Source organism: Salvelinus fontinalis, chromosome 11 (genome assembly GCF_029448725.1).
Source record: "Salvelinus fontinalis isolate EN_2023a chromosome 11, ASM2944872v1, whole genome shotgun sequence".
NCBI classification, from domain to species: domain Eukaryota; kingdom Metazoa; phylum Chordata; class Actinopteri; order Salmoniformes; family Salmonidae; genus Salvelinus; species Salvelinus fontinalis.
In genome coordinates, this window is record NC_074675.1 from 14,051,355 (window position 1) to 14,076,410 (window position 25,056).

General features: G+C 42.2%; 1 protein-coding gene across 2 annotated transcripts; it reads left to right on the top strand.

The window, feature by feature from the left end:
• The first annotated feature begins 118 nt into the window (after window positions 1–118).
• Window positions 119–24,817, top strand: scaf11 (SR-related CTD-associated factor 11). Of its 2 annotated transcripts, none has more exons than XM_055937585.1 (15): window positions 119–344; window positions 6,390–6,453; window positions 6,588–6,733; window positions 6,911–6,994; window positions 7,133–7,215; window positions 14,820–14,890; window positions 14,982–15,019; window positions 18,093–18,163; window positions 18,400–18,525; window positions 18,724–18,824; window positions 19,194–21,368; window positions 21,575–21,879; window positions 22,017–22,175; window positions 23,652–23,771; window positions 23,933–24,817. In XM_055937585.1, exons 2-15 carry the CDS (start codon window positions 6,432–6,434, stop codon window positions 24,026–24,028), a joined length of 3,597 nt encoding a protein of 1,198 aa, XP_055793560.1. In that variant the 5' UTR covers window positions 119–344; window positions 6,390–6,431; the 3' UTR covers window positions 24,029–24,817. The 2 variants fall into 2 exon arrangements, with proteins under 2 accessions (XP_055793560.1, XP_055793561.1); XM_055937586.1 differs by having other exon boundaries at window positions 23,661–23,771.
• The last annotated feature ends 239 nt before the right edge of the window (window positions 24,818–25,056 follow it).

The following is a 25,056-nucleotide window of genomic DNA, read 5'->3' on the forward strand; positions in this document are numbered from 1 at the left end:
TATACATTCAGTTCAATTAAAAAGCAAGGAAATATGTTCATATCATTGGCAACTAAACAGTGTTCCGGTTATATCTGGGACCGGAAACAGTTGAAGGATTTTTTTTTAACCTAGTGTAAAATGTATTGCAGCGACACTGTGCGGTGCGGTTTAAACTTCACAGGTCTCAGACATCGAGACATGTGGCCGAGACGTTCTTAGATGTATAACGAGTTAGCAGTGCAATCTATTCGGCTATATTCAGGTTATCTTCTAGCTTTGGAGTCTAACCAATACACGGAAATAAGTGAGACAGCAAAAAATAAACAACCACGCCAGTTTTCTAGCTATTGATTTAGCTTCGGGTAAGTCAACAAACACGTAGCTAGCTAACCAATTTAGCAAGTCTGCAGCCGTTGGCAAGCAAAAGTATCGTTAGCTGCTAGTTAGCCACGGTAACAGCTACCTAGCTAATATAGCGTCTGTACTGTAGGCCAGGCCAGTCTCCTTAGCCAATGAAGTTGAATAATTAACTAGCTAGCTAGGAACATACTTGTTTTGTTTCTTGTTACGTAGCTAAATACAATTACGTTGTTACTAGCCTGCTACCTAACAGCTGACTAGCCTATATCAACCAAAAGTAGTTAAATTAGCTGACTAGCGCCTGATCATGACAATCTTGTTAACGTTATCTGAATTGCAAACTAGCCAGCTAACGTTAACTTAGTTATCAAACTAGTAGAAATAACAAGTAGTTAGTTAACCAGTTAGACAGAAGTTAGTTGAAGTTTGAGGGGCACTAGTACACACTACTACTAGAATAAGTTGAAGGGTCGTGTTACATCACACATGGGCCACAAAGTTTAAATTGTTAACGTTAGCTGTTAACGTCAGCGAACGCAGAGCATTTCATAATGTTTACTAAATTAAAAGTCAACTTACTTGACAGTTAGCTGCGAGGTATTTGGTTAGCTAGCTGGACATAAAATACAAGACCACAACTCGACAAATTTACTAGATAGTTGGAAACTAGCTAGTTTACGTTAGTAGTTGGCTGACTAGCTGATAAATTAAATAATCCAAGATGGCATTGGATGATAGAGAACATGGCTAACGTTAGTTATTTTAGCAGCTCACATGGTAGAGTGTTGGCCTCAGTGACCTGTATAACCCATTTAATTTAAATATCTGCGACTGTGTCCAGGCCTGCCTGTATTTTAGCCAGAGCTGACACACTGGTTAATCAAGACCTTTTGTTGTGCTCTTACCACTGTGGTAAACCCGTTTGCTCTGGCTTTCACTGGACAGTGTTTTGCTTCCTGATTCAGAGGTTAAATGCGGAAGGCACATTTCAGTTGAATGCATTCAGCTGTACAAACTTTCCCGTTGCTCCACTCACCAAGCAGACATTAACTTATCAACTGGCTATGTACACTTTGTGAAAGTGTTTATTTTTGTTTTTTCAAGTTTATTTTATTTAACTTGGCTAGTCAGTTGGAACAAATTCGTATTTACAATGGACGGCCTAACCCGGACAACGCTGGGCCAATTGTGCGTCGCCCTATGGTACTCCCAATCATGGCCAGTTGTGATGGAATTGAACCAGGGTCTGTAGTGACGCCTCTAGCACTGAGATGCAGTGCCTTGGACCGCTGCGCCACTCGGGAGATCTCCAGAGCTCTGACGTCTCCTGCTTCATCTGCTGGTCGGGAGCCCGCTTAGCTAGCAATCCACTATTCAAGTATGCTTGTTTCTTTTATTGGACGTGGAGACCGAGAGAAATCCTTGGCCAAATTAGCCTTTCATTCAAGTAGTTACTCGCCAGACACATGCTGGCAAAGACAAGACCATTTGTTCACAGTTGCTGTGCTTATGCTGATACAGTTATACGTTTTGTCTTATGTGCGGGATAGGCATGGTATACATTGTCCAACGAAATGCTCACTTGCAGGTTCCTTCTCGACAATGCAACAAGAATACGAACATAAAGTAAAAGGCAGTAGAATAGAATAAAAATTTTAGGCTAAGTATAATACAGGAAGGTACAATGTTTACCTGTGTATTGGGGATAGGGGCAAGTGTATAAATTGAGAAATATAGTAAGAGTCTTGTGTCAGCAGTTGTGATAAGGTGTGGAGAATCACAGCAGTCTGATGCTTGTAGATAGAATCTGAGCCTGTTGGTATCAGACCTCATGCTCCGAAATTGTCTACCGACGGTAAGGGAGAGAACAGCACGTGTGTGGGGTCCTTGATGCTGCGTGCCCACCTCAGGCACTGTTTCGATGAGTGAAGGCACCAGTGATGTACTGGGCCGCCTTCACCCCCATAGGATTATCGTTTATTTACATTTTAGTCATTTAGTAGACGTTCTTATCCAGAGCGGCTTACAGTTGGTACATTCATCTTAAGATAGATAGGTGGGACAACCACATCTGTTATAGTAAGTATATTTTTCCTCAGTCAAGTGATCTTGTAGTGGATGCGAGCTTCGACTGGAAGCCAGTGGAGTGTGCAGAGGAACGGGGTGACATGGGAGAACTTGGGAACGTTTAACACCAGGCAGGCTGCGCCATTCTGGATAAGTTGCAGGGGTTTGATGGCACAAGCGTGGAGTTCGACCAACACCGACTTGCAGTAGTCCAGACGGGAGGTGACAAGTACATGGATTAGGACCTGCGCCGCTTCCTGTGTGTGACAGGGTCGTACTCTACCGATGTTGTAGAGCATGAACTTGCAGGAGTGAGTCACTGCTTTGATGTTTGCAGACAGAAATGATTCATGACTGGGCAGGAATATAGTATGTGGGTCTGGTTAGCACTATTCTTCCAAAGTTATGCCAGCAACTTGGTGTGATGTCATGGTTGTAATTTGATTGTGTTATTGGAGTTTTGGAAAATTCGGTCAATATTTTTCATGAGTATTCCCTCGAGTAGAGAGTTGGTTGTCTTGGACATGTTTCTAGATATGTCCTCCCAGTCTTATTGTGTTATTACTATTTACAGCTCGTCTTCCCAATTGGTAACTGCTATAATATTCTCCTTTTTTGTTATTTGATAATTATGTATATGTGCATTTACCTTGTGTATTCGCTATTTATCTAATTAAAGGATCTATAGAATATATTTTTGTGCTGTAAGTGAGCTCTTTTCAAGGGAAGGGTCCCAATGTATGGGTCCTATGACCCATGCTACCCAAGGGAAGTGGTAGCACAATTGGAGGCCATTTTAATTTATAATTTTGAATGGCCTTTGATTTGGGCCTGGGTATGTCTTGAAGTTCAGTATGAACAAAACAATTCATAAAGACAGTGTCATTTTTTATTTTTTATAATACAGGCAATGGAACAATAAATACAGCATAATGGGAAAATGAGAGGGGACCAGTGTATTATGGGTACTACAAGAAACAAAGAGAATGACAACCGTTATGAAGATTTCTAAATAATTAGTTTAACGTAAATGGCGTTAATAGCCCCATTAATTTTTTTTACAAATATTGTTAAAATTGAAGAGGGATAGAGGTGATATCATCTTTCTCCAAGAAACGCATCTGAAGAAGAACATAGAAAATTAGAACAACTGGCATAAGCACAGGTGTTTTCCTCTTCCTACTGGTCAGCAAGAAGAGGGGTAGTAGCATTAATGACCAAAAACAATATCCCTTTTCACACAAAGAACCATTGTAGACAGACTGAATATACATACTATTAAATGGAAGGTTTGAGGGCACGGAAATAACATTAAATGTATATAACCCAAACAAACAGGGACCCGAATTTATATCCAAAATGCTTAACCTACTTATCATGGAGCCAAAAGGGACAACAGTAATGGGAGGATACCTCAACCTTATCATGAATCCCATGTTAGATTGTCAACATAAACACAAGGCAGAGAAGGCTGCAGTGACACTAAGAAGGGCAGACTTGGTGGTGGGTCTGATAGATGTTTGTAGAACTCTACAACCTATTTTAAAGCACGTAACAAATATACTCGAGATTAGACTATTTCTTTATATTTAAAACAGACCTAGCCAAAGTCATTAACCTCCACACTAGACCAATTGAAATATCAGATCATGCTAAGTATGAAACTAAATATATGACAAAAGAAAGGCTTGACAGTCTGGAGATGAAATAATTCACTTTTCATGACATTGAATTTAAGAATGGAATCAGGGCAACACTGTAACAATATCTGGAGATTAATGATGATGGAGAGGTCTCCCATAATGGAATGGGTGGGGGCCAAAGCAGTGCTTCGATGCCTGATAATATCGTATGCTTCTTCTTCAAAAATAGAGTACGTACCAACCTGTAACTCCCCTAATATTACTGTTCTTCATAAAGAAGGTAAAGATCCAGCAGAATGTGCATCGTATCAACCAATATTGTTGCTGAACGGCGACCAAAAATTGCTTACAAAAATTATTGCAAATAGATTCAGTAATGTAATGGGTTTTGTGTCCAGCAGACTTCTGAGAAATTAGTTAGGCAAACGTTTCATTTGAGTGGCGCAGCGGTCTAAGGCACTGCATCTCAGTGCAAGTGGCGTCACTACAGTCCCTGGTTCAAATCCAGGCTGTATCACATCCGGACGTGATTTGGAGTCCCATAGGGCGGCACACAATTGGCCCAGCGTCGTCCGGGGTAGGCCATCATTGTAAATAAGAATTTGTTCTTAACTGACTTACCTAGTTAAGTAAAAACATTAATAATGTAATGGAACACGCTCTCAAGAAAAAACATAAATAGCTTATGCTAACTCTAGATGCAGAAGCAAATAATAATACTTTTGTAAAACTTTCTGCAAATGATGCAAAAACACAATGTCAGAATAATGGTCAATGGTACAATATTCTCTAGAGTTCCCGCCACTATGGATGAAATAAAACCATAGTGTTGTATCTGGATACAGACTAAATACAGAGCAATCAGAACCAATTACTGTAGGTCAACCAATATCCCAAGACATCAAAACTAAGTTTAAACTTAAATGGGATCAAAATAAACTGCAATACCTATTGATTACTATACCCCAAGACCTGACTTTGGAACACTGTGAAACCAGTTTAAACAGGACCTACCTACAAATATGGACATTAGTGCCTTTTAACAATAACAGGAAGAATTTAAACTATTAAAATGAATGTCCTCCCAAGATTTTTATTCCTGAATCTATCAAAAACTATTACTCCTAACACTTTTAAACAGTGGGATAAACTCCTGAGTAAATTCATATGGGAGGATGAACAGTCCGTGTCCAACTTAGAACAATCAAACAATGTAAATAAGCAGGGGGACTAGCAATACCAAACCTAATTAATTATTATATAGCTGACCAACTAAAATACATTTTTGTTTGGATAAACCCGGCATCAACAGCTAAATGGAATCCACCAAATGGAAAAACTGTAAGTGCAACTATATTTATGAAGACAATCAATGCACACACTAGGAAGATAGAAATACCTGTATAAGTAACACTATAAAGATCTGGACAAAGATCACCAAAATAAAAAGGCATCCAAACAGATCTTATCTACCTGCGAGAAATTGTAATGGACGGAGACTTTAAGCCAAGCATGATTGATGATACATTTGAATTATGGGCTGCCCGGGTATCATCAGATGTTCAGACAAGGGGGTAGATACATTTGAGAATCTATCCCAAAAAAATACAACTTCCAGAACTGTATTTTTACAATTACTTACAAGTGAGAAGTTCTTACTAAAGCAGTGGGACCTAATAAAACGCTTAGTGATAAAAGGACATTCTACTCCAAAATGCAGGAAAATTAAGTTAAAATTGAAGACAGTTTAATTTTATCACTTGATCTCAATAACATCTCCAGTCAATTCTATATTAAACCAAACAATATTTTAGCTAGCGTAACGTTATTGTATTTTAGCTAAAAAAGTATTGCATACATCTAAATAGGGTTGGCTATACTTAGCTAGGTATCTTGGCAGGTTTTTTGGATGATCTGATGAGAATCTGAAGATGGGTAACTTGTCAATTATTTGATAAAATATTGAATTTGGCCTTTAATACTATAGCCCATAGAAACGCATTCATAAAATACAGTCCAAAAAGAAATCATAAGAAATAATGTTTTGAAGTGTCTGTCCTATATCTAGGAGATATAAGAAGGCTCATGAAATGTATATATATTTTTTGCGATGCATAATTGTTACTTGTTGGACAATTGTTACTTAAATTGACAAACAGGTATGTCAATAGACTCTCTTAAGGATGGAATTGTCCATTGTGTAAATAATGCATTAAAGTCAATGGAAAACTTGCTTAACAAATTGGTTACACACACAGATCTCAAGTTCAATGTAATTAAGTGATGGCACTGTGACTGGGTTGTTAACAAGAATCTCTCATTCATTTTTATTTCCAGGGGTCATCTGGTCATTAGGGACAAAGCAACACTGTGCCAAAGATGACGGGTGAATCGGGAAATGGTAAGTAACTACCAGACAGTCATCATGAAAAATATATTTCAGTGGGCTTGGTGTGATTAATTAATTTCAAAGTCTCTACCCTCAAGTTTGTTCTTGAATGACAAGCTGTTGTGCCACCTCTCTCTGGTTGTCAGACGGACAGACCCCAGAGGGCGACCCGGAGCCGGAAGAGGCGGAGCGGTGTCCTATCTGCCTGGGCGCCCTGGGCCGCTGTGTCCTGGCCATGCCCGACAGCTGCTGCCATTTATTCTGCCTCAGCTGCCTCCTCAGATGGGCAGAGGTAAGCACCATGTACTGTCCTACACCCTAGACACATCACCCTCTGTGGCAACAGATAGTGCTGCAACTGGCAAGTTGTCTATTGTGATAAGCCATAGTCTTACTCCCGGTGAGGCTCAGGACACTATACATGGCTAAGATGTGTGTTGGACTGATGTTTTTTGTTTCTGTGTTTAAGTTGCAGGCAGTTCCATCCTGCCCAGTGGACAGGCAGCCTTTCAATGTTGTCTACAAACGTGACGCTGTGCTGGGATGTGTGACGGTAAGCAGGGGTTTCTCCACTGGCTCTACCTTCTATGTTTCACGATTTATAAATGGCATTCACAAGCTATATTATAGCTTTAGTCATTATGCAGGAAGAATGTACGTGCTTTGACTTCAGTTGTGATGTGAATCTCAGGTTCCTGTGAAGAAGAGAGTCAGCCAATCAGAGCCAGAGAAGTGTGGCTGCACAGACCCGGAAGCCAATGGCTGTTTGTTGAAGTGAGTAGAGGTCTTGCGTTAGTGAAAGGGTTGCCCTGCTGCACAGTTAACCTGACAAAGACACTTGGTCGAAACGTTGTCTTTAAACTTGGTGAGCATTCAAACAGTGTGCAGCTTAATGGCAGTCACTTTGCGGTGCATTATTATATTTATTTTTTACCACTTATTTGTTTTGTCAGTTTTTTGTTGGAGGTGGGTGTTACAGGTACAATATACATGTTCATTTACACACTTAGTTTATACCACATGTACCTGTACTATAAAGGATACAAAACTAGGACATACATACAGAGAAATTATTGAATTGAACACACAGGATTTTGTAGTTACACAATTGGGATGTAAAGAAACAGAGGTGGGCCTACACTCCCCAGCCTAACATGCCCCCCCCCTTCCCATCCTGCCTAGCAACACAGGTTGGGTGTCAGTTCCCCCATATCTCCATCTGCCCCCCTTCCCATCCTGCCTAGCAACACAGGTTGGGTGTCAGTTCCCCCATATCTCTATCTGCACTCCCTTCCCATCCTGCCTAGCAACACAGGTTGGGTGTCAGTTTCCCCATATCTCTATCTGCACTCCCTTCCCATCCTGCCTAGCAACACAGGTTGGGTGTCAGTTCCCCCATATCTCTATCTGCACTCCCTTCCCATCCTGCCTAGCAACACAGGTAGGGTGTCAGTTCCCCCATATCTCTATCTGTAGTTATTTGGCTAATTTAGTTGTGACTGATACAAACCTTAGAATGTCTTAGAAATCAAAACATGTGGACTGCATTATGCGACTAGGCTATTCTATTTGAAAAAGTTGCATAAAAAGCTACTCTTCCTTGCCTCAGGCTGCGCACCCTGTTCTCTCATCAAGTGATCGTAATTTCACCCATCAGACTATTTTCAGTTTACATTTGTCTTTACTAATATGTCACATTTGTTTTGATTTAGAGTGGCCCATTATCAAATGGGTAGGAACAGGGGGAGGGGAAAATGTACATGTCATCCTTATGCACTCGAATAGCGAATGGAGGCCGCGTTCCCACAGTTTAAATTATGCCGGGTAGGCTATTCCTGTTTTATAGCGGAGCAGCTGAGAAATAAATATAGTAGCAGCTGGGATCCTCCTCTTTTTTTAGTGGCAACCATCAAAACCCTGCTTTCACACGGGATTGCATATAGAAATGTCTGGGCTTATAAGAACACTTATTTCACTTTGCGGATTAACCACTCTTTGAAGAGTATGCCTCCTCACTGCGTGACAGTTGATATACTGCACAAACTATGTATGTCACGGGCTCTCCAACCATGTTCCTGCAGCTACCCAGTGCTTAATTTGGGAAACATGTTCATGAACATTGATAGTAACATGTTTTCACAAAGAAACATATTTAAACTGTTGACAGCCCCTATCTCTGCATGCTTGAGAAAGGAATGAAGGAGAGAGAGAGGAGGAGATGGATACACACAATGGTGATCTATTCTGTAGGTAAAGTTAATGTCAGCCTATTTATTATGAATATATTAAACATACCCTATTACTAGGCTATTTAAAATCAAATACAAAGTCACTATAATTGTAGGCTAAATCTGTAAGCCACCTGCACAATCAATGAACCAACAGCATCGCCTAGGCCTTATACATTCACTCCCAGACTCGTGGATGATTTGGAGTGTAGCATAAGGTAACCAGTCTACACTCCAAGCTGATTTACTCCCCAAAAAATGGTTGGGAGTCTAGACCAATTATGTACCAAAGACATCTTAAATCTGTGTTTTTATAAAATAAAAGTTTTTCTGCCATGCGTAATGTATTGTATAACAGCACAGTAATTATTTTAATTCAGGGTATTTTTTTCGGGCTTGGGCTCAAAGGCAAATGCCTATGCATAGGCTCTAATATTCATATGGGTGTTCTACATGCAATGTCTTAAATGCTTTGAATTATTCATCACCTTAGAAAGTGCTCTCCATTTAGTTGTTTGACATTGAAACAACGACCATGTTCAACTTGAACTTCTTTCTTCAAATTGATCATCATTGAGGTCCAAAAAATGTAGCCTAATGGTGAGGTTTAAAAGCATGGTGATGTCAGTAGTTAGAGGGACAATACAGCCCTGAGTACCAGGCCATTAGCGACCTAATGGTCGTTAGTGATTTGGGTACTACCAAAGAGGAGATTACTGTGACCACGCGGTCATTACAACCCTAGTTGGGAGTTGGGTCCAATTTCATCATAACTTTTCATTGGTGTTAAATACCAACTTAAAATGTATTAAGTTAACTTCTTATGGCTGCAGCCCGGCGTCGGTACACTTATGACAACAGCCACTTCAAGTGCAGGGCGCAAAATTCAAAATATATATTTTTTTAAATATTTAACTTTCACACATTAACAAGTCCAATACAGCATATGAAAGGTACACATCTTGTGAATCCAGCCAACATGTCCGATTTTTTTAATGTTTTACAGGGAAGACACTATGTAAATCTATTAGCTAACCACGTTAGCAAAAGACACCACTTTTTTTACTCCACCAGTTTTTTACTCCATCAGTTGCTATCACAAATTCGACCAAATAAAGATATAAATAGCCACTAACCAAGAAACAACTTCATCAGATGACAGTCTGATAACATATTTATTGTATAGCATATGTTTTGTTAGAAAAATGTGCATATTTCAGGTATAAATCATAGTTTACATTGCAGCTACAATCAGAAATTGCACCGAAAGCAGCCATAAATTACAGGCACCAACGTCAAATACCTAATTACTCATCATAAAACATTTCTGAAAAATACATAGTGTACAGCAAATGAAAGACAGGCATCTTTTGATTCCAGCCAATATTTCCGATTTATTAAGTGTTTTACAGCGGGGAAAAAATGTAGCGTTATATTAGCTTACCACAATAGCCAGAAACACTTGGGTGCCGACGACTACGACAGATATATGAAATAGCATCAAAATGTTTCTTACTTTTGCTGATCTTCCATCAGAATGTTGGACATGGTGTCCTTTGTCCAGAACAATCGTTGTTTGGATTTAGAACGGCAACTTTCCCTCTTCATTTAGCAAGCACACTAGCCAAGTGGCACGACGCTCTTCATGTCAACAAACGGAAGAGAACGGAACACGGCAAAACTCCCGAAAAATTTTCAATAATCTGATGAAACTATATTAAAAAAACATACTTTACGATGATATGGTGACATGTATCAAATAAAATCAAAGCCGGAGATAGTAGTCGCCTATAACGGCAGCTAAACAAAAGGCAATCCCACTGTCAATACTCAATACTGCCCCTTGCAGCCCAAACTAACCCAAAGGTTAATGGTTAGGACACCAAGGTCATATTTTCCAATATTCTATTCCAGTTAAATGGTTGTTCAGATTCACTTAGGTCTTTGGACCATACTTTTTTAATGGCGAGTACATAATGAGCTTTCCAAAAGTTGTTTATATTATAGAGATTCAATATTTTTGGGAACCCAGATAATTTATTTATAAATCCTGTCATTGGCATAGATGACCTAAATTGTAAATATAAGAGAGTCGCTTGGTAATGTGTATGTCTTCAAATCTTGAAATGTTCTCAAACCATTGCTGTCCATGATATCGGCAAGGGTAGTGATTACATATTTGGACAATTAGGGGGATGCAAAGGCATTGTGAAATAATTGAGTATAATAGGACCAAAGCATAGTTTACATTAAGGGATTTATCAGTGTAGACTACCTCTTTCAGGGCAATGGGATACAACATATTTCTCTCTCTACTCAGCCAGGGGGTGGAAGAATCATGTCTAAACCAATTTACGATGGGGTGAAATGCTAGTGCCTGGAAATACATTTTAAAGTTTGGTACAGTTAATCCTCCTACGTATTTCTCTAAGTTAATTTTAACCGGGATCGCTTACCTTGCCATATTAATTTTGAAACCACACCATGAATTTTATCCCAATAGCCAGAAGGGCGAGACATGGGAAGTATTGAACTACCGAAATTCAGCCGTGGCAATATTCATTTTGACAATATATATTCTGCTGGTTAATCTGAGGTTGGGTTGAACGTTCTGTTAATTTCTGGCAATGGTCTTCTCTATTCCCAAATGTTTGAGATTTCATAAGTAGAGATGGAGTCCTCCATCGTAGAGAACGGCCGAGCCGATATCGGCCTTTCCTAGTCTTTCAGCTCTACATAGCAAACCTGCTGTTACATTGAGATGTACAGATATTTATAGAAAAATCTTGGCTTAGTTTGGGTTCTGATAGTAATTCCCCTGTTTCAGATTCAATAGTTGCAATATCAGCTAATTGATCATTCACTGCTTAGCTTGTTGGCCAGTAAATGACTGGGACGATTACCATGGACGTCATGGTTGAGTCTAACTCAATGGATGGCAAATTCTGCTTCGTCTTGTTAATAAATGAAGTTGCGTCTTGACTTTGGAAATAGTAATAGCTACCTCGTCTGAAAAAAAGGGTTTGTTGAAAACGCTCTTAATGCTGTTTAAATTTCCCATTGTGATTTATTCAGATGCAACTGCATTTGCATACATTTTTATATAACCTTTGATGGCATTCCATAGAATTCTGACATTTGTAGTAAGGGTGATGATCAGACTTTGGAAAGTTCAGACCCCTTGACTCTCCACATTTTGTTACGTTACAGCCTTATTCTAAAATTGATTAACTTTTTTCCTTAGTCTACACACAATACCCCATAATGACAAAGCAAAAACAGGTTGACATTTTTACTAATTTATTAAAAATAAAAACTGATGACTGATTTGAACTGAACTGAAAACTGATTTGCATAAGTATTCAGACCTTTGTTTAAGACCATTTGGCAGCAATTACAGCATCAAGTCTTCTTGGGTATGACAATAAAAGCTTGGCACACCTGTATTTGGGGAGTTTCTCCCATTCTTCTTTGCAGATCCTCAAGCTCTGTCCGGTTGGATGGGGAGCGTTGCTACAGTTATTTTCAGGTCTCTCCAGAGATGTTCAATCGAGTTCAAGTTTGGGCTCTGGCTGGGCCACTCAAGGACATTCAGAGACTTGTCCCGAAGCCACTCCTGCGTCGTCTTGGCTGTGTTCTTAGGGTCGTTGTCCTGTTGGAAGGTGAACCTTCGCCCCAGTCTAAGGTCCTGAGCACTCTGGAGCAGGTTGTCATCAAGGATCTCTCAGTACTTTGCTCTGTTCAGCTTTCCCTCAATCCTGACTAGTCTCCCAGTCCCTGCCGCTGAAAAACATTCCCACAGCATGATGCTGGCATTCAGGCCAAAGAGTTCTAGCTTGGTTTCATCAGACCAGAGAATCTTGTTTCTCATGGTCAGTCTTTAGAAGCATTTTGGCAAGCTCCAAGCAGGCTGTCATGTACCTTTTACCGAGGAGTGGCTTCTGTTTGACCACTACCATAAAGGCCTGATTGGTGGAGTGCTGCAGAGATGGTTGTCCTTTTGGAAGGTTCTCCCATCTCCACAGATGAACTATAAGCTTTGTCAGAGTGACTATCGGGTTCTTGGTCACCTCCCTGACCAAGGCCCTTCTCTCCCAATTACTCAGTTTGGCTGGGCGGCCAGCTCTAGAAAGAGTCTTGGTGGTTCCTAACTTCCATTTAAGAATGATGGAGCCCATTTAGTTTTTGGGGACCTTCAATGCTGCAGAAATGTTTTGGTATCCTTCCTCAGATCTGTGCCTCGACACAATCCTGTCTCGTTGCTCTAAGGACAATTCCTTCGACCTCATGGCTTGGTTTTTGCTCTGAGATGGACTGTCAACTCTGGGACCTTATATAGACAGGTGTGTGCCTTTCCAAATCATGTCCAATCAATTGAATTTACCACAGGTGGACTCCAATCAAGTTGTAGAAACATCAAGGATGATCAATGGAAACAGGATGCACCTGAGCTCAATTTCGAGTCATAGCAAATGGGCTGTTAACATTTTTTTATTTTTTATTATTAAACTGTTTTCGCTTTGTCATTATGGGGTATTGTGTGTAGATTAATAAAGGAAAAAAAACATTTAATACATTTTTGAAGGCTGTAAAGTAACAAAATGTGGAAAAAGTCAAGTGGTATGAATATTTTCCGAAGGCACAGTATGTCGAATTTCTATTTTGTTCATTTTAGAGAATAAAGGTGTAGATAAGAGAAAATTGAGTACTCTGGATAGAAAGTCTACTCTTTTGCTTTAGGAGTATGTGCTCACCGGGCATCAATGAGGTTGTAATCAGAGAGTGTATGTTGGAGGGCCTAGGTTACATGTGGATTGTAGTTGGTCTTTATTAGATTTGTCCCACATGTTCAAAATGGCATTCATGTCTGTCCCAATAACTAGTTGGTTTTCAATTAATTCTAACAATAGGCTGTTCAGAGGATCAAAAGAATTTGGAGCATACACATCAATAAAGCCAATTTTCTTTCCATTATGGATACGTTTAAGGAAAGTGATTTTGCCTTCTTGGTCTTCACCTTAACCAAGATGGTGATTATTTATTGGAGCATTGCTATATCAATATGTTTTATTGCTAGGATATCAAGACAGCTAGAACATTTGATTAGTTGAATAGGTATCCACTTTAGAAGTGAGCAATGACGAGATTAATTTACCGGTTTTAATTTAAAGTCGAGGGCAGAGGTAATTTCCCCACAAACAATCTCTTGCATAGTAGCAGCCAACTCTTTCTGTTCCCACCTGCTAGTTGTTTCTCCACCTTTACAATTATTTAAAAATATACTCCGTGGCCAGTTTATTACGTACATCCATCTAGTACTGGGTCGGACCCCCCTTTGCCTCCAGAGCAGCCTGAATTCTTTGGGGCATGGAAACATTGCTCAATTGGTATCAAGGGACCTAATGTGTGCCAGGAAAATAGTCCCCACGAATTGTGGGTTCCGAGATGCCGTTCTTCACACCGAGATGCCGTTCTTTACACCAGCAATAACTGTGCCGTTGTTCACCTGTTTGTGGCCTGCATGTTTGCACAATTCTTGCCATTCTCCTTCGACCTCTCATCAACAAGCTGTTTTTGCCCACAGGACCTGCCACTGACTGGATGTTTTTTGTTTGTCACACCATTCTCTGTAAACCCTAGACCAGATCAAATATCTGTTTGGGATTCTTGCAGTTAATTTGCAGTCTACAAATTTGTCATTTTTTTCCGGTCCCCTGACCAGCCGCTCAAGAAAGAAAATCAGCCCACGGTTGAATCTAGTTGATGATCCCTGCCATAGACACTGTCGTGCATGAAAAGCCCAGAAGGCAATCCGTTTCTGAGATACTGGAACCGGCGCTCCTGGCACCGACAATCATACCATGCTCAAAGTTGCTTTGGTCACTCGTTTTGCCTATTCTAATGTTCAATTGAACAGTAACTGAATTCCTCGATACCGGTCTGCCTGCTTTATATAGCAAGCCACGGCCTCGTGACTCACTGTTTGTAGCAGCAAACCAATTTTGTGAACGGGATGGTGTACCTAATAAACTGGCCAAATGTAAGTCTGTTAATGTAAAGTTATTTTGCTAAAGAAATTCACGAGAAAGCCACATGTTTCAATGCATGCCACCTTTTATGAAAAATGTAAAAAACACATTTATATTTAAGGAAACAAGGAGGAAGATGGAGGAGACCGAAGACGGAGAGGATATCAGAAGCCAAAGGCCTTATTCGGAAATGTATGTGCTTATTCTCCTCACATAAATCATCTTTCCTTCCTTTGTTGGCATTTTATTCATGAGGTGTAACAAGATAAATTGTGTTCCCCAGGCAGCGATGATGACCCCTCTGTGTTGAGCAAGAAGAAGGTTAGTAATTTGAGACCCCTTTGTAGAGGCATCTATTTCATAATAAATAATATGTACGGTTCATGCAAGATTTTATGGGTTTAGAGTCCAACTGTGAAGATATGTAATGCATGCGATGCAACTAAGAAACAATTTTGTTTTAGCATGCTCGCATTAGATTCGCATTAGATTCACACTACACACGCATATCGACACAACACAAACACAAATACATTCGTAAAGTATTTAGACCCCTTGACTTTTTCCACATTTTGTTACATTCCAGCCTTATTCTAAAATTGTTTAAATAAATTGTTTTCCTTAATCTACACACAATACCCCATAATGACAAAGCGAAAACATGTTTAGACATTTTTGCAAAAACAGGTTTAGGCATTTTTGCATTGCTTGGAGTCCACCTGTGGTAAATTCAATTGATTGAACATGATTTGGAAAGGCACACACCTGTCTAGATAAGGTCCCACAGGTGATAGTGCATTTCGGAGGGAAAAAAACAAGCCATGAGGTCGAAGGAACTGTCCGTAGAGCTCTGAGACAGGATTGTGTCGAGGCACAGATCTGAGGAAGGGTACCAACACATTTATGCAGCATTGAAGGTTCCCAAAAACACAGTGGCCTCCATCATTCTTAAATAGAAGACGTTTGGAACCATGAAGACTCTTCCTAGAGCTGGCCAAACTGAGCAATCGGGGGAGAAGGGCCTTGGTCAGGGAGGTGACCAAGAACCCGATGGTCACTCTGGCAGAGCTTTATTTGGTATTTTATTAGGATCCTCATTAGCTGTTGCAAAAGCAGCAGCTACTCTTCCTGGGGTCCACACAAAACATGAAACAATACAGAACATCATTAGACAAGGACAGCTCAAGGACAGAACTACATACATTTTTAAAAAGACACACGTAGCCTATAAATCAATGGATAAACACAAACTATCTAGGTCAAATAGGGGAGAGGCGTTGTGCCACGAGGTGTTGCTTTATCTGTTTTTTTCTAACCAGGTTTGCTGTTTATTTGAGCAATATGAGATGTAAGGAAGTTCCATGCAATAAGGGCTCTATATAATACTGTACCTTTTCTTGAATTTGTTCTGGATTTGGGGACTATGAAAAGACCCCTGGTGCCATGTCTGGTGGGATAAGTGTGTGTGTGTCAGAGCTGTGTGTAAGTTGACTATGCAATCAATGTGGGATTTTCAGCACATTAATGTTTCTTATAAAAAGAAGTGATGCAGTCAGTCTCTCCTCAACTCTTAGCCAAGCGAGACTGGCATGCATAGTATTTATATCAGCCCTCTGATTACAATTAAGAGCAAAACGTGCCGCTCTGCTCTGGGCCAGCTGTTGACCAGTTTATTACTGGCCACCCATTCCAAAACATACTGCAACTCTTTGTTAACGGTTTCAGTGACTTCATTAGCTGTGGTTGTGGATGCGTATATGGTTGAATCATCAGCATACATGGACACACACGCTTTGTTTAATGCCAGTGGCTGGTCATTTGTAAAAAATAGAAAAGAGTAGAGGTTTTAGAGAGCTGCCCTGCGGTACACCACACTTTACATGTTTGACATTAGAGACGCTTCCATTAAAGAAAACCCTTTGAGTTCTATTAGATAGATAGCTCTGAATCCACGAGTTCCTCTGTGGAGATGGGAGACCCTTCCAGAAGGACAACCATCTCTGCAGCACTTCTCCAATCAGGCCTTTATGGTAGAGTGGCCAGGCGGAAGCCACTCCTCAGTAATAGGCACGTGACAGCTCGCTTGGAGTTTGCCAAAAGGCTCCTAAAGGACTGACCATGAGAAACAAGATTCTCTTGTCTGATGAAATCAAGATTGAACTCTTTGGCCTGAATGCCAAGCGTCACATCTGGAGGAAACCTGGCACCATCCCTGCGGTGAAGCATGAGGGTGGCAGCATCATGCTGTGGAGATGTATTTCAGCGGCAGGGACTGGGAGACTAGTCAGGATCGAGGGAAAGATGAACGGTACAAAGTACAGAGAGATCCTTGATGAAAACCTGCTCAGGACCTCAGACTGGGGCAAAGGTTCACCTTCCAACAGGACAACGACCTTAAGCACACATCCATGACAACGCAGAAGTGGCTTCGGGACAAGTCTCTCAAAGTCCTTGAGTGGCCCAGGCAGTGCCCGGACTTCAACCACATAGAACTTCTCTGGAGAGACCTGAAAATATCTTTGCTGCGACGCTCCCCATCCAACCTGACAGAGCTTGAGAGGATCTGCAGAGAAGAATGGGAGAAACTCCCCAAATACAGGTGTGCCAAGCTTGTAGCCTCATACCCAAGAAGACTCAAGGCTGTAATCGCTGCCAAAGGTGCTTCAAAAAAGTACTGAGTAGAGGGTCTGAATACTTATGTAAATATTATATTTCAGTTTTATTTTTAATACATTTGCAGAAATGTCTAAACCTGTTTTTGCTTCGTCATTATGGGGTATTTGTGTGTGTGTGTGTAGATTGAGAGAGAAAAAAACTATTTAATCAATTTTAGAATAAGGCTGTAACAAAATGTGGAGACAGTCAAGGGGTCTGAATACTTTTCAAATCCACTGTACATACACATGCCTATTCACACACTTAATTTGCTGCTGCTACTATGTTCTTTATTATACTCGTATTGTTATCTATCCTGATGCCAGTCACTACCCTGCCTTCATGTACATGTCTACCTCAAATACCTCGTACCTCTGCACATTTATCTGGTACTCCCTGTATATATCTCCTTTGTGTATTTTATATTACTTTGTTTTAAACTCGGCATTGTTGGGAAGGCCTAGTAAGCAAGCATTTCACTGTCAAATCTACACCAGTTGTATTCGCCGTATTTGACATAACATTTGATTTTAGATTTTTGGTTAGAAATATGTTCAGCAGATCTAGCCTTTCCCATGTTTGAATTTGCTCAGCCAAGAGTTTTCGATAATACTCTGGCATAGAATAAGTAGTATCAACACGGCCCCATGTCCTCATAGGCCCATTTGTTCCCACTGGGCGCTTGTCTGGTATTTGCAACAGCCAAGCCTCCTTTTGAACAGGTTTCTCTCTTTTCCAGGTGAGAGGACCTCTGTGCTCTTGGTCTGCGGCCCAGACAGGCACAGCAATAGGGACTATGACACAGTGCATGTGAGTAGGTCACTTCGTTAACATTTTGTTTTGCAGCTCACCGAGCAGAGACACAGTAACTACTTCTTATGGTACTTCACAATTTGTTGGAGACCCTGTTCTAATCATCATTGTCCTAACAAAGTTGAAATAGATTAACTTTTTCTGTCTCAAGTTTGTGTTTTTGACTTTAAGACAACCAATGAAAGATGTCCTTTTTCTGTGTGTGTATATTGTGTCCTTTGTCTACTCTGCAGTGCAGAACCCCTTTGGGTGCCCGAGGAGGAGCCGTCTGAGGATGACTGTAAACAGTGTAGCCGCAAAACACAGGACTGCCCATTTCTGCCTGTTGCTGTACCCGTTCCTGCCAGTGGCAACTCGAGGTGAGTTGGTCCGCACACAATTAATGTATGTAGATGGAGTGTGTGTATATATTGTAGGTAGAGGTTGTAGGGTGAGTTAAAGACCCTGTGCAAGGTGATAGTTTTTCAATAGAAAGGGATTTTGAGTGCATTTTTGACAGTATGAGTGAAATTGGTCAGCATAATATGTAGAGCTCTGATCTGATATTTCCCTCCCAGGCAGTTGTTCCATCCCTCTGAGTGGAGTAGCAGCCCCTTTCCTCTGAGACCCCTCTCACCGTTCTCTACTACTGCTTCACCTCTCGGCTCGGGACATTTTGGTGAGTCCTGCTTTGAAATGCTTATCAACCATTTAGTGAGTCTGTTCAAAGGGACCCCCTCAGGTTTTTTCCCCCCTCCCAAAACCCGGAATAAATGTTAACTTGAATCACTGAGTTTGAATGAGGTCACGCAAGGTGACTGTAAGCTGCTTGGCTACATGAAGCTACATTTTGGCAGTAAGCTACTTTTTCTGAATAATTTCATCAAGTGTGTGGGTTGTGCAGTACCCTGGCATCAGGAGTTCAGTTTTGTGAAGGCACCAAATCCAAACCTTTAATCCTTAGGTTATGCCTAATTTTATGCTACATTGGACCATTGTTAGATTTCTCACAATACTTCTAATATTCATTATTATGTCTCATAATAAGTCTTTCAGGGAAGAGTTTGCGCAGTCACCTGCCCCAAAGGAGAGGAGAAGGGCACACGAGGATCTGGCTCCAAAGGCCCCTCCAAACAGACAGAGGCCCTGACGACTAGGCGCTCTGGCCGCCATAGCAGGGCTGAGGAACAAGCTCCTACACAAGACCCTGCATCTTCGCAGTCCCACTCTTCAGATTCCGACACTTCCACAAACCCACCCACAAAAGCGGGCAAAAGCACCGCAGCCGCTGGTAAGAGGAAGGGCAAATGGGCAGCTCAGCGAAAGCCCAGCGCCAGGAGGAAAGCCCAAGCGAGAAAAAAGGCCTCCAAAGTCATTCTCAGTAGTCCATCAGGAAGTGAGGAAGAGGAAGCCAAAGAGGAGGAGGAATTAGAGCAGCAGAGGACAGAGGTAGAGGAAAGGGAGCAGCTCTCAGACACTGCAGTGAGCCCACAGGCTGTGCAGCGCAGCTCCAGCCCTACCGAGGAGGAAGGCCGTCCCGAACCTTCTGCGTGTGATGCCCTGAAGGACACTGAGGACCAGCCATGCGAAGATGAAGATGATCTTTCTGAGGAAGAGGAACGTGGAAAGGAAGAAGAGGAGAATGGTCAGGAAGAAGACCAGAAGTCACCGTCGTCAGATGTAGAGCTGAATACCCCTGGGCTCTCCCCCGACAGGGACCAAGGTGCATGGGAGAAACACCCGGACCAAATAGAAGACCCAGAGAAAAGCAACTCACCCACCTCTTCCAACTCACCAGAGAGACCATTGGAGAGCCCCCAGTCTGGGCAGTCAGGACAACTTGGGGAGGAAGATGCTGATGCCGTGGAAGCCACTAACGATCCAACAGAAGTGACATTAGATGATGAAGCCTCAGTGAAGGAGGAGAAAGCAGAGGTCTCTCCCTGCCCCACTGCAGAGCCTGAATCTTGTACTGGCTTGACTCGTTGTGACTCTCCAGACGGGAATGTGTCCCAGAGAGTTCAAGGCGCCTCAGAAGCAAAAGTGTCCGAGGAGGACAGGCCGCATGATCCAAAGGAAGTCACAAATGAAAAATCAGCAACCGGCAGCAAAGAGGACGGTCTGTCTGAGGATGACACCGAAGCAATACCAATGGACTGTGATTCACCCAGCAGTGAGCGCAGCACCAACCTGGCCTCTGATCCACCAAAAGAGACTGAAAGTACAGCTCACGAGTCCACAAGCCAGGCCACGGAAGACAAGAGGAATGGTAGCAGGCAGGAGCGGGAGATCTCGGCCAGAGAGGAAAAGGTAGAGGAAATGAAGAATGGCAGGCAGCGCAAGTCGCGCTTCCACTCTGCTGCCACCACTTGGTCTCCCAAGAGAGAGTCGAAGCAGGACTCGTCGAGGAGGTCGCGCTCCAGATCTCAGGAGCGCAACAAGGAGCGCCAGGCCTCGGGCAGCCGCAGCAGGGAACGGGACGCTGAGAGGGACGCCCCCAGGACGGACCGTAGCCGTGACCGTAGCCGTGAGAGGAAAAACAGGAAGCGCTCTAAGAGTCGTTCCAGATCTAGTTCCAGGTCCAGAAACAGGTCCTACCGAAGAGGGGCGTCCCCGGAGCGCCCGGACTCAGGGGGACAGTCACCACGGAAGAGGGATCGCTGGACTGGAGATGGATGGAGGGCTGGGCCGGGTAGCGACCCCTCTCGAAGGAATTTCCCAGAGAGGCCGGCCAGAGACGCGGGCCGCTCTGAAAACGGCGGCTTTGCAGATGTTTCCCCCAGCAGGGAAAATCCTGACTGGGTTATGGAGAAGGCGCGTGCTGACACAGAGGCCAGGGTGACAAGTGGCCCTCGCTGGGAAGATAAAGGCTGGGGCGGAGATCGTGGACGAGGCACCGGACGAGGCCGGGGCGCGTACGGAACCTCCAACCAACAGGGGGAGCAAGCAGAAAACCGCTGGCAGCCCAGAAACACATTCTCAGGGACCTCAAACAATTCAGGGAGCGACGCGTACAGCCGATTCAACGAGAACCGTGGGGGCCGCAGGAAGGAGCCTGAGATGGGCGAATCGATGATGGACCGCTCCGGCTGGTCATCAGCTTCCAGCTGGGCTGTGCGGAGGACACTCCCGGCAGACGTGCAGAACTATTACTCCAGGAGAGATCGAGGGGGAGGTGCAGGCTCTGGCAGCTGGAGCAGGCAGGAGGAGACGTCAACAGCAGGTCAGAACCCTTAGATTGTGTGCCATGGAGTGTATGCACTCATTACTGTTACTAGTTTCACTGTGCATATCGAAATGGTATTGCTGATGCCTGTTGCGCAGTTGATGTGGATCCCACTTCTGCCACCAATGTAAAACTTAATAAAAGCCCAGAATGTACATTAGGTAATCTAATATTATTCTTGATATTTGTTATTGTCTATTCAGACCCAGCTCAGAGTGAGAACAATGCCCAGCCCAATGCGGGGGGAGAAGCTCCACCTGCCCTGAACGTCATGCCTCCCCAAATGAACGTCCTGCATTACCCAATGGGCCCGCGAGGCCCACCTGTCAGCCTGCAACCACCCCCCTTCGGGATGCCTCCTCAGGTCCCCATGCACCTCCACTCCTCAGTGCCTGTTCTGCAGGTCCCTGTGACAGCTGCCCAGGGCCTCCCGCCACCACCTCCACCACCACCTCCCATGCAGCAGGGCAGCATGACAGCCATACAGGCAGATAGCCGCACAACACAGGTAAGGACAGGTGTATTTTGCATCCTTTGTCAAAATATAATCTTCTGGACCCAAGCAATCTGTTTGAGTATTTTCACTTCTCTCATACTTTGTCCCCATGAATTGTCTCCCTGAATACCTCCATGCCTCTTTCCCAGATGATGAGCAGCATGGCAGGCCATGGCAAAGCCCCCTTCATGCCCACCATGACCAAAGTAGGTGGCGCCACCACAGCCCAGGCCCACAGCATGGCCATGCCATCCTCCACCACCCAGCACAGCAGGGCCGCCCCCCCAGACAGCTCCAAGAAAGAAAAGGTAATGTCACCCCCACTAATAGCAACCACAACACCAGGCATTGTTTTCAATATTCTCAAGTGGCTTCCTATACTTTCTGTTTTGCATATACTGTGGGGATCTACTTTGCTAGTGAATGCTTTGTGTTTGCATTCTGACACAGATAATTAATTATCCTTTTATTAGATTAGAAGTAGATTTCTTAACTTGTTTGGGATAGGGGACAGCATTTTCACTTTTGGATGAATAGCATGCCCAGAGTGAACTGCCTCCTACTCAGTCCCAGATGCTAATTATTATTCGTATTGGATAGAAAACACTGAAGTTTCTAAAACTGTTTGAATGATGTCTGTGATTATAACAGAACTCATATGGCAGGCAAAAACCTGAGAAAAAATCCAAACAGAAAGTGGGAAATCTGAGGTTTGTAGTTTTTGAACTCACCTCTATCGAATACACCGTGGGATATGGGTTATTTTTCACTTCCTAAGGCTTCCACTAGATGTCAACCGTCTTTAGAACGTGGTTTCAGGCTGCTCATGTGAAGGGGGGCCAGATGGGAGCTGTTTTACTAAGGAGTCTGCCTACAACTCGTTCTCAGTCACGCGCTTTCACTTGAGAGGTTGCTCTCGTTCCAGTGCAATTCTACAGACAATGGAATTCTCCGGTTGGAACAGTATTGAACTTTTATGATAAAAACATCCTAAAGATTGATTCTATACTTAGTTTGACAAGTTTCTTCGACCTGTAATATAACTTTTTGAACGTTTCGTCCGAATGGACCAGATCACGCTTTTGGATTGTTTACCAAACACCCTAACAAAAGAAGCTATTGGACATAAATGGACATAAATTATGGACATTATCGAACAAAAAAGCATTTATTGTGGAACTGCGATTCCTGGGAGTGCATTCTGATGAAGATCATCAAAGGTAAGTGAATATTTATATATGAATAATGTTGACTACCCAACATGGCGTATATTTCTTTGGCCGGTTTGGGCTCTGAGCGCCGCTCTCAGATTATGCTTTTTCCGTAAAGTTTTTTTTAAATCTGACACAGCGGTTGCATTAAGGAGAAGTGTATCTAAAGTTCATGTATAATAGCTGTATTTTCATCAACATTTATTATGAGTATTTCTGTGAATTCATGTGGCTCTGCAATATCACTGCATGTTTTGGAACTACTGAATCTAACACGCAAATGTAAAATAAGATTTTTGGATATAAATATGAACTTTACCGAACAAAACATACATGTATTGTGTAACATGAAGTCCTATGAGTGTTATCTGAGGAAGATCATCAAAGGTTAGTGATTAATTTTATCTCTATTTGTGCTTTTTGTGACTCCTCTCTTTGGTCGGAAAAATGGCTGGGTTTATCTGTGACTTGGTGGTGACCTAACATAATCGTTTGTGGAGCTTTCGCTGTAAAGTATTTTTCTGCTAGCGGAACCCCAGTTCTAGACAGGTTTTAACTTGATATCTGCTTTAGAAACAACAGATCCATGAGAGAGCCGTCAATGAAGTGAAAGCAGCCATGAAACCCTACTACCAAAACAAGGACATCACCAAGGACGAGTACAAAGAGATTGTACGCAAAGCAGTTGAAAAAGTGAGTGGTTAAAAACCTCCAGTAACATTTTGACATTGGTATTTGAACTTAGCTTTTAGGAGTATTAAAACGACTTAGCTTTTAGGAGTACACGTAGCTTTTAGGAAATCAAAACGGTCTGTTTATATTTTTTGATTTCCTGAGGGCATTTTATATTTCAGGTCTGCCACAGCAAGAGTGGAGAGGTGAACTCTGGGAAAGTGGCACACTTGGTGAAGGCCTACGTGGACAAATACAAACACGCTCGCAAGAAATGAACCCTGACATCTGCTGAGGGGGAAACGGTCTCAGCCCATCTGCTTAAGTGCAATTTCTACCAGGTGTAACAGCCTCCCGGCTGACAGACTGGAGCCCGACTTTTGATAACTCTTACTTTACCTTGAAGATTTTTCTATAGATTTCATATTTTGTTTAGAAATAATCCAATCGGAAACTGTAGTGTGAGAAGACCGTTATTTCAAGTAGATCTTGTGGCTTGGGAACTACTATGAGATAGATGCCCAGAGTAGCTGGAGCAGTAAGGTTAGCACCTGTTCTCTGGTGAGATGGACATGGAGCTATGGGTAGTACAGGAGAGCACCCTCTCGTGGAGCCAGCTGGTAAAATGAATTTCTCCCTCTCTTCACCGGGGACCTCCTAATGACTTCTTAGTTAAAAAATATTGTCACTGTTTCTTATTTTGTTTTTGTTTTATAAATATTATATTATGATAATTCTGGAGAAAGTCTAGGTAAATGTACATTGCCTTTATGACTCTCTAAAGACCAATTAGTGCAAAACATATAAGAATTGGTCTGCTTGTGTAAACTGGGCCTTAGTCATCACAGCTCAAAGCTTGTGGACTGGATATGTCTTTTGAGTGTAATTGTATCAGGGACTTCATTGGTTGAGAGTTGGAGATCAGTTGTCCAATCAGCAGTGAATTTGTAGTGTAAGGTATGGGTCTGGCAGATCAGGTGAAACAGCCATGTCCCTTACTTGTTAAATGTGCTGCGTACACATTGTGCGAAATAACTAGAGAGCAATGAAATAAATGAGCTGCTTCATGTCTGGCTATGTGTGTGTGTTTGTGGTAAATCATGGAAAAGTTATTGACCCCATCCATCAATTTTAACATCAGAATTTCTATTTTTTAAAGGTCCAATGCAGCTGTTTTTCTTTATCAAATCATTTCTGGGTAACACTTAAGTACCTTACTGTGGTTGTTTTCAATAAAAAATGGTAAGAAAATGTACGTAAATAGCTTCTTGGCAAAGAGCAATTTCTCAATCAAGAATTTAACTAG

Bases quoted from the DNA above. Each gene is read 5' to 3' on its own strand.
- scaf11 (XM_055937585.1), top strand. From the start codon at position 6,432: ATGACGGGTGAATCGGGAAATG. The intron at 6,734-6,910 runs GTAAGCACCATG...TCTGTGTTTAAG, and splicing joins GCCTCCTCAGATGGGCAGAG to TTGCAGGCAGTTCCATCCTG. The intron at 18,825-19,193 runs GTGAGTCCTGCT...TCTCATAATAAG, and splicing joins TCTCGGCTCGGGACATTTTG to TCTTTCAGGGAAGAGTTTGC.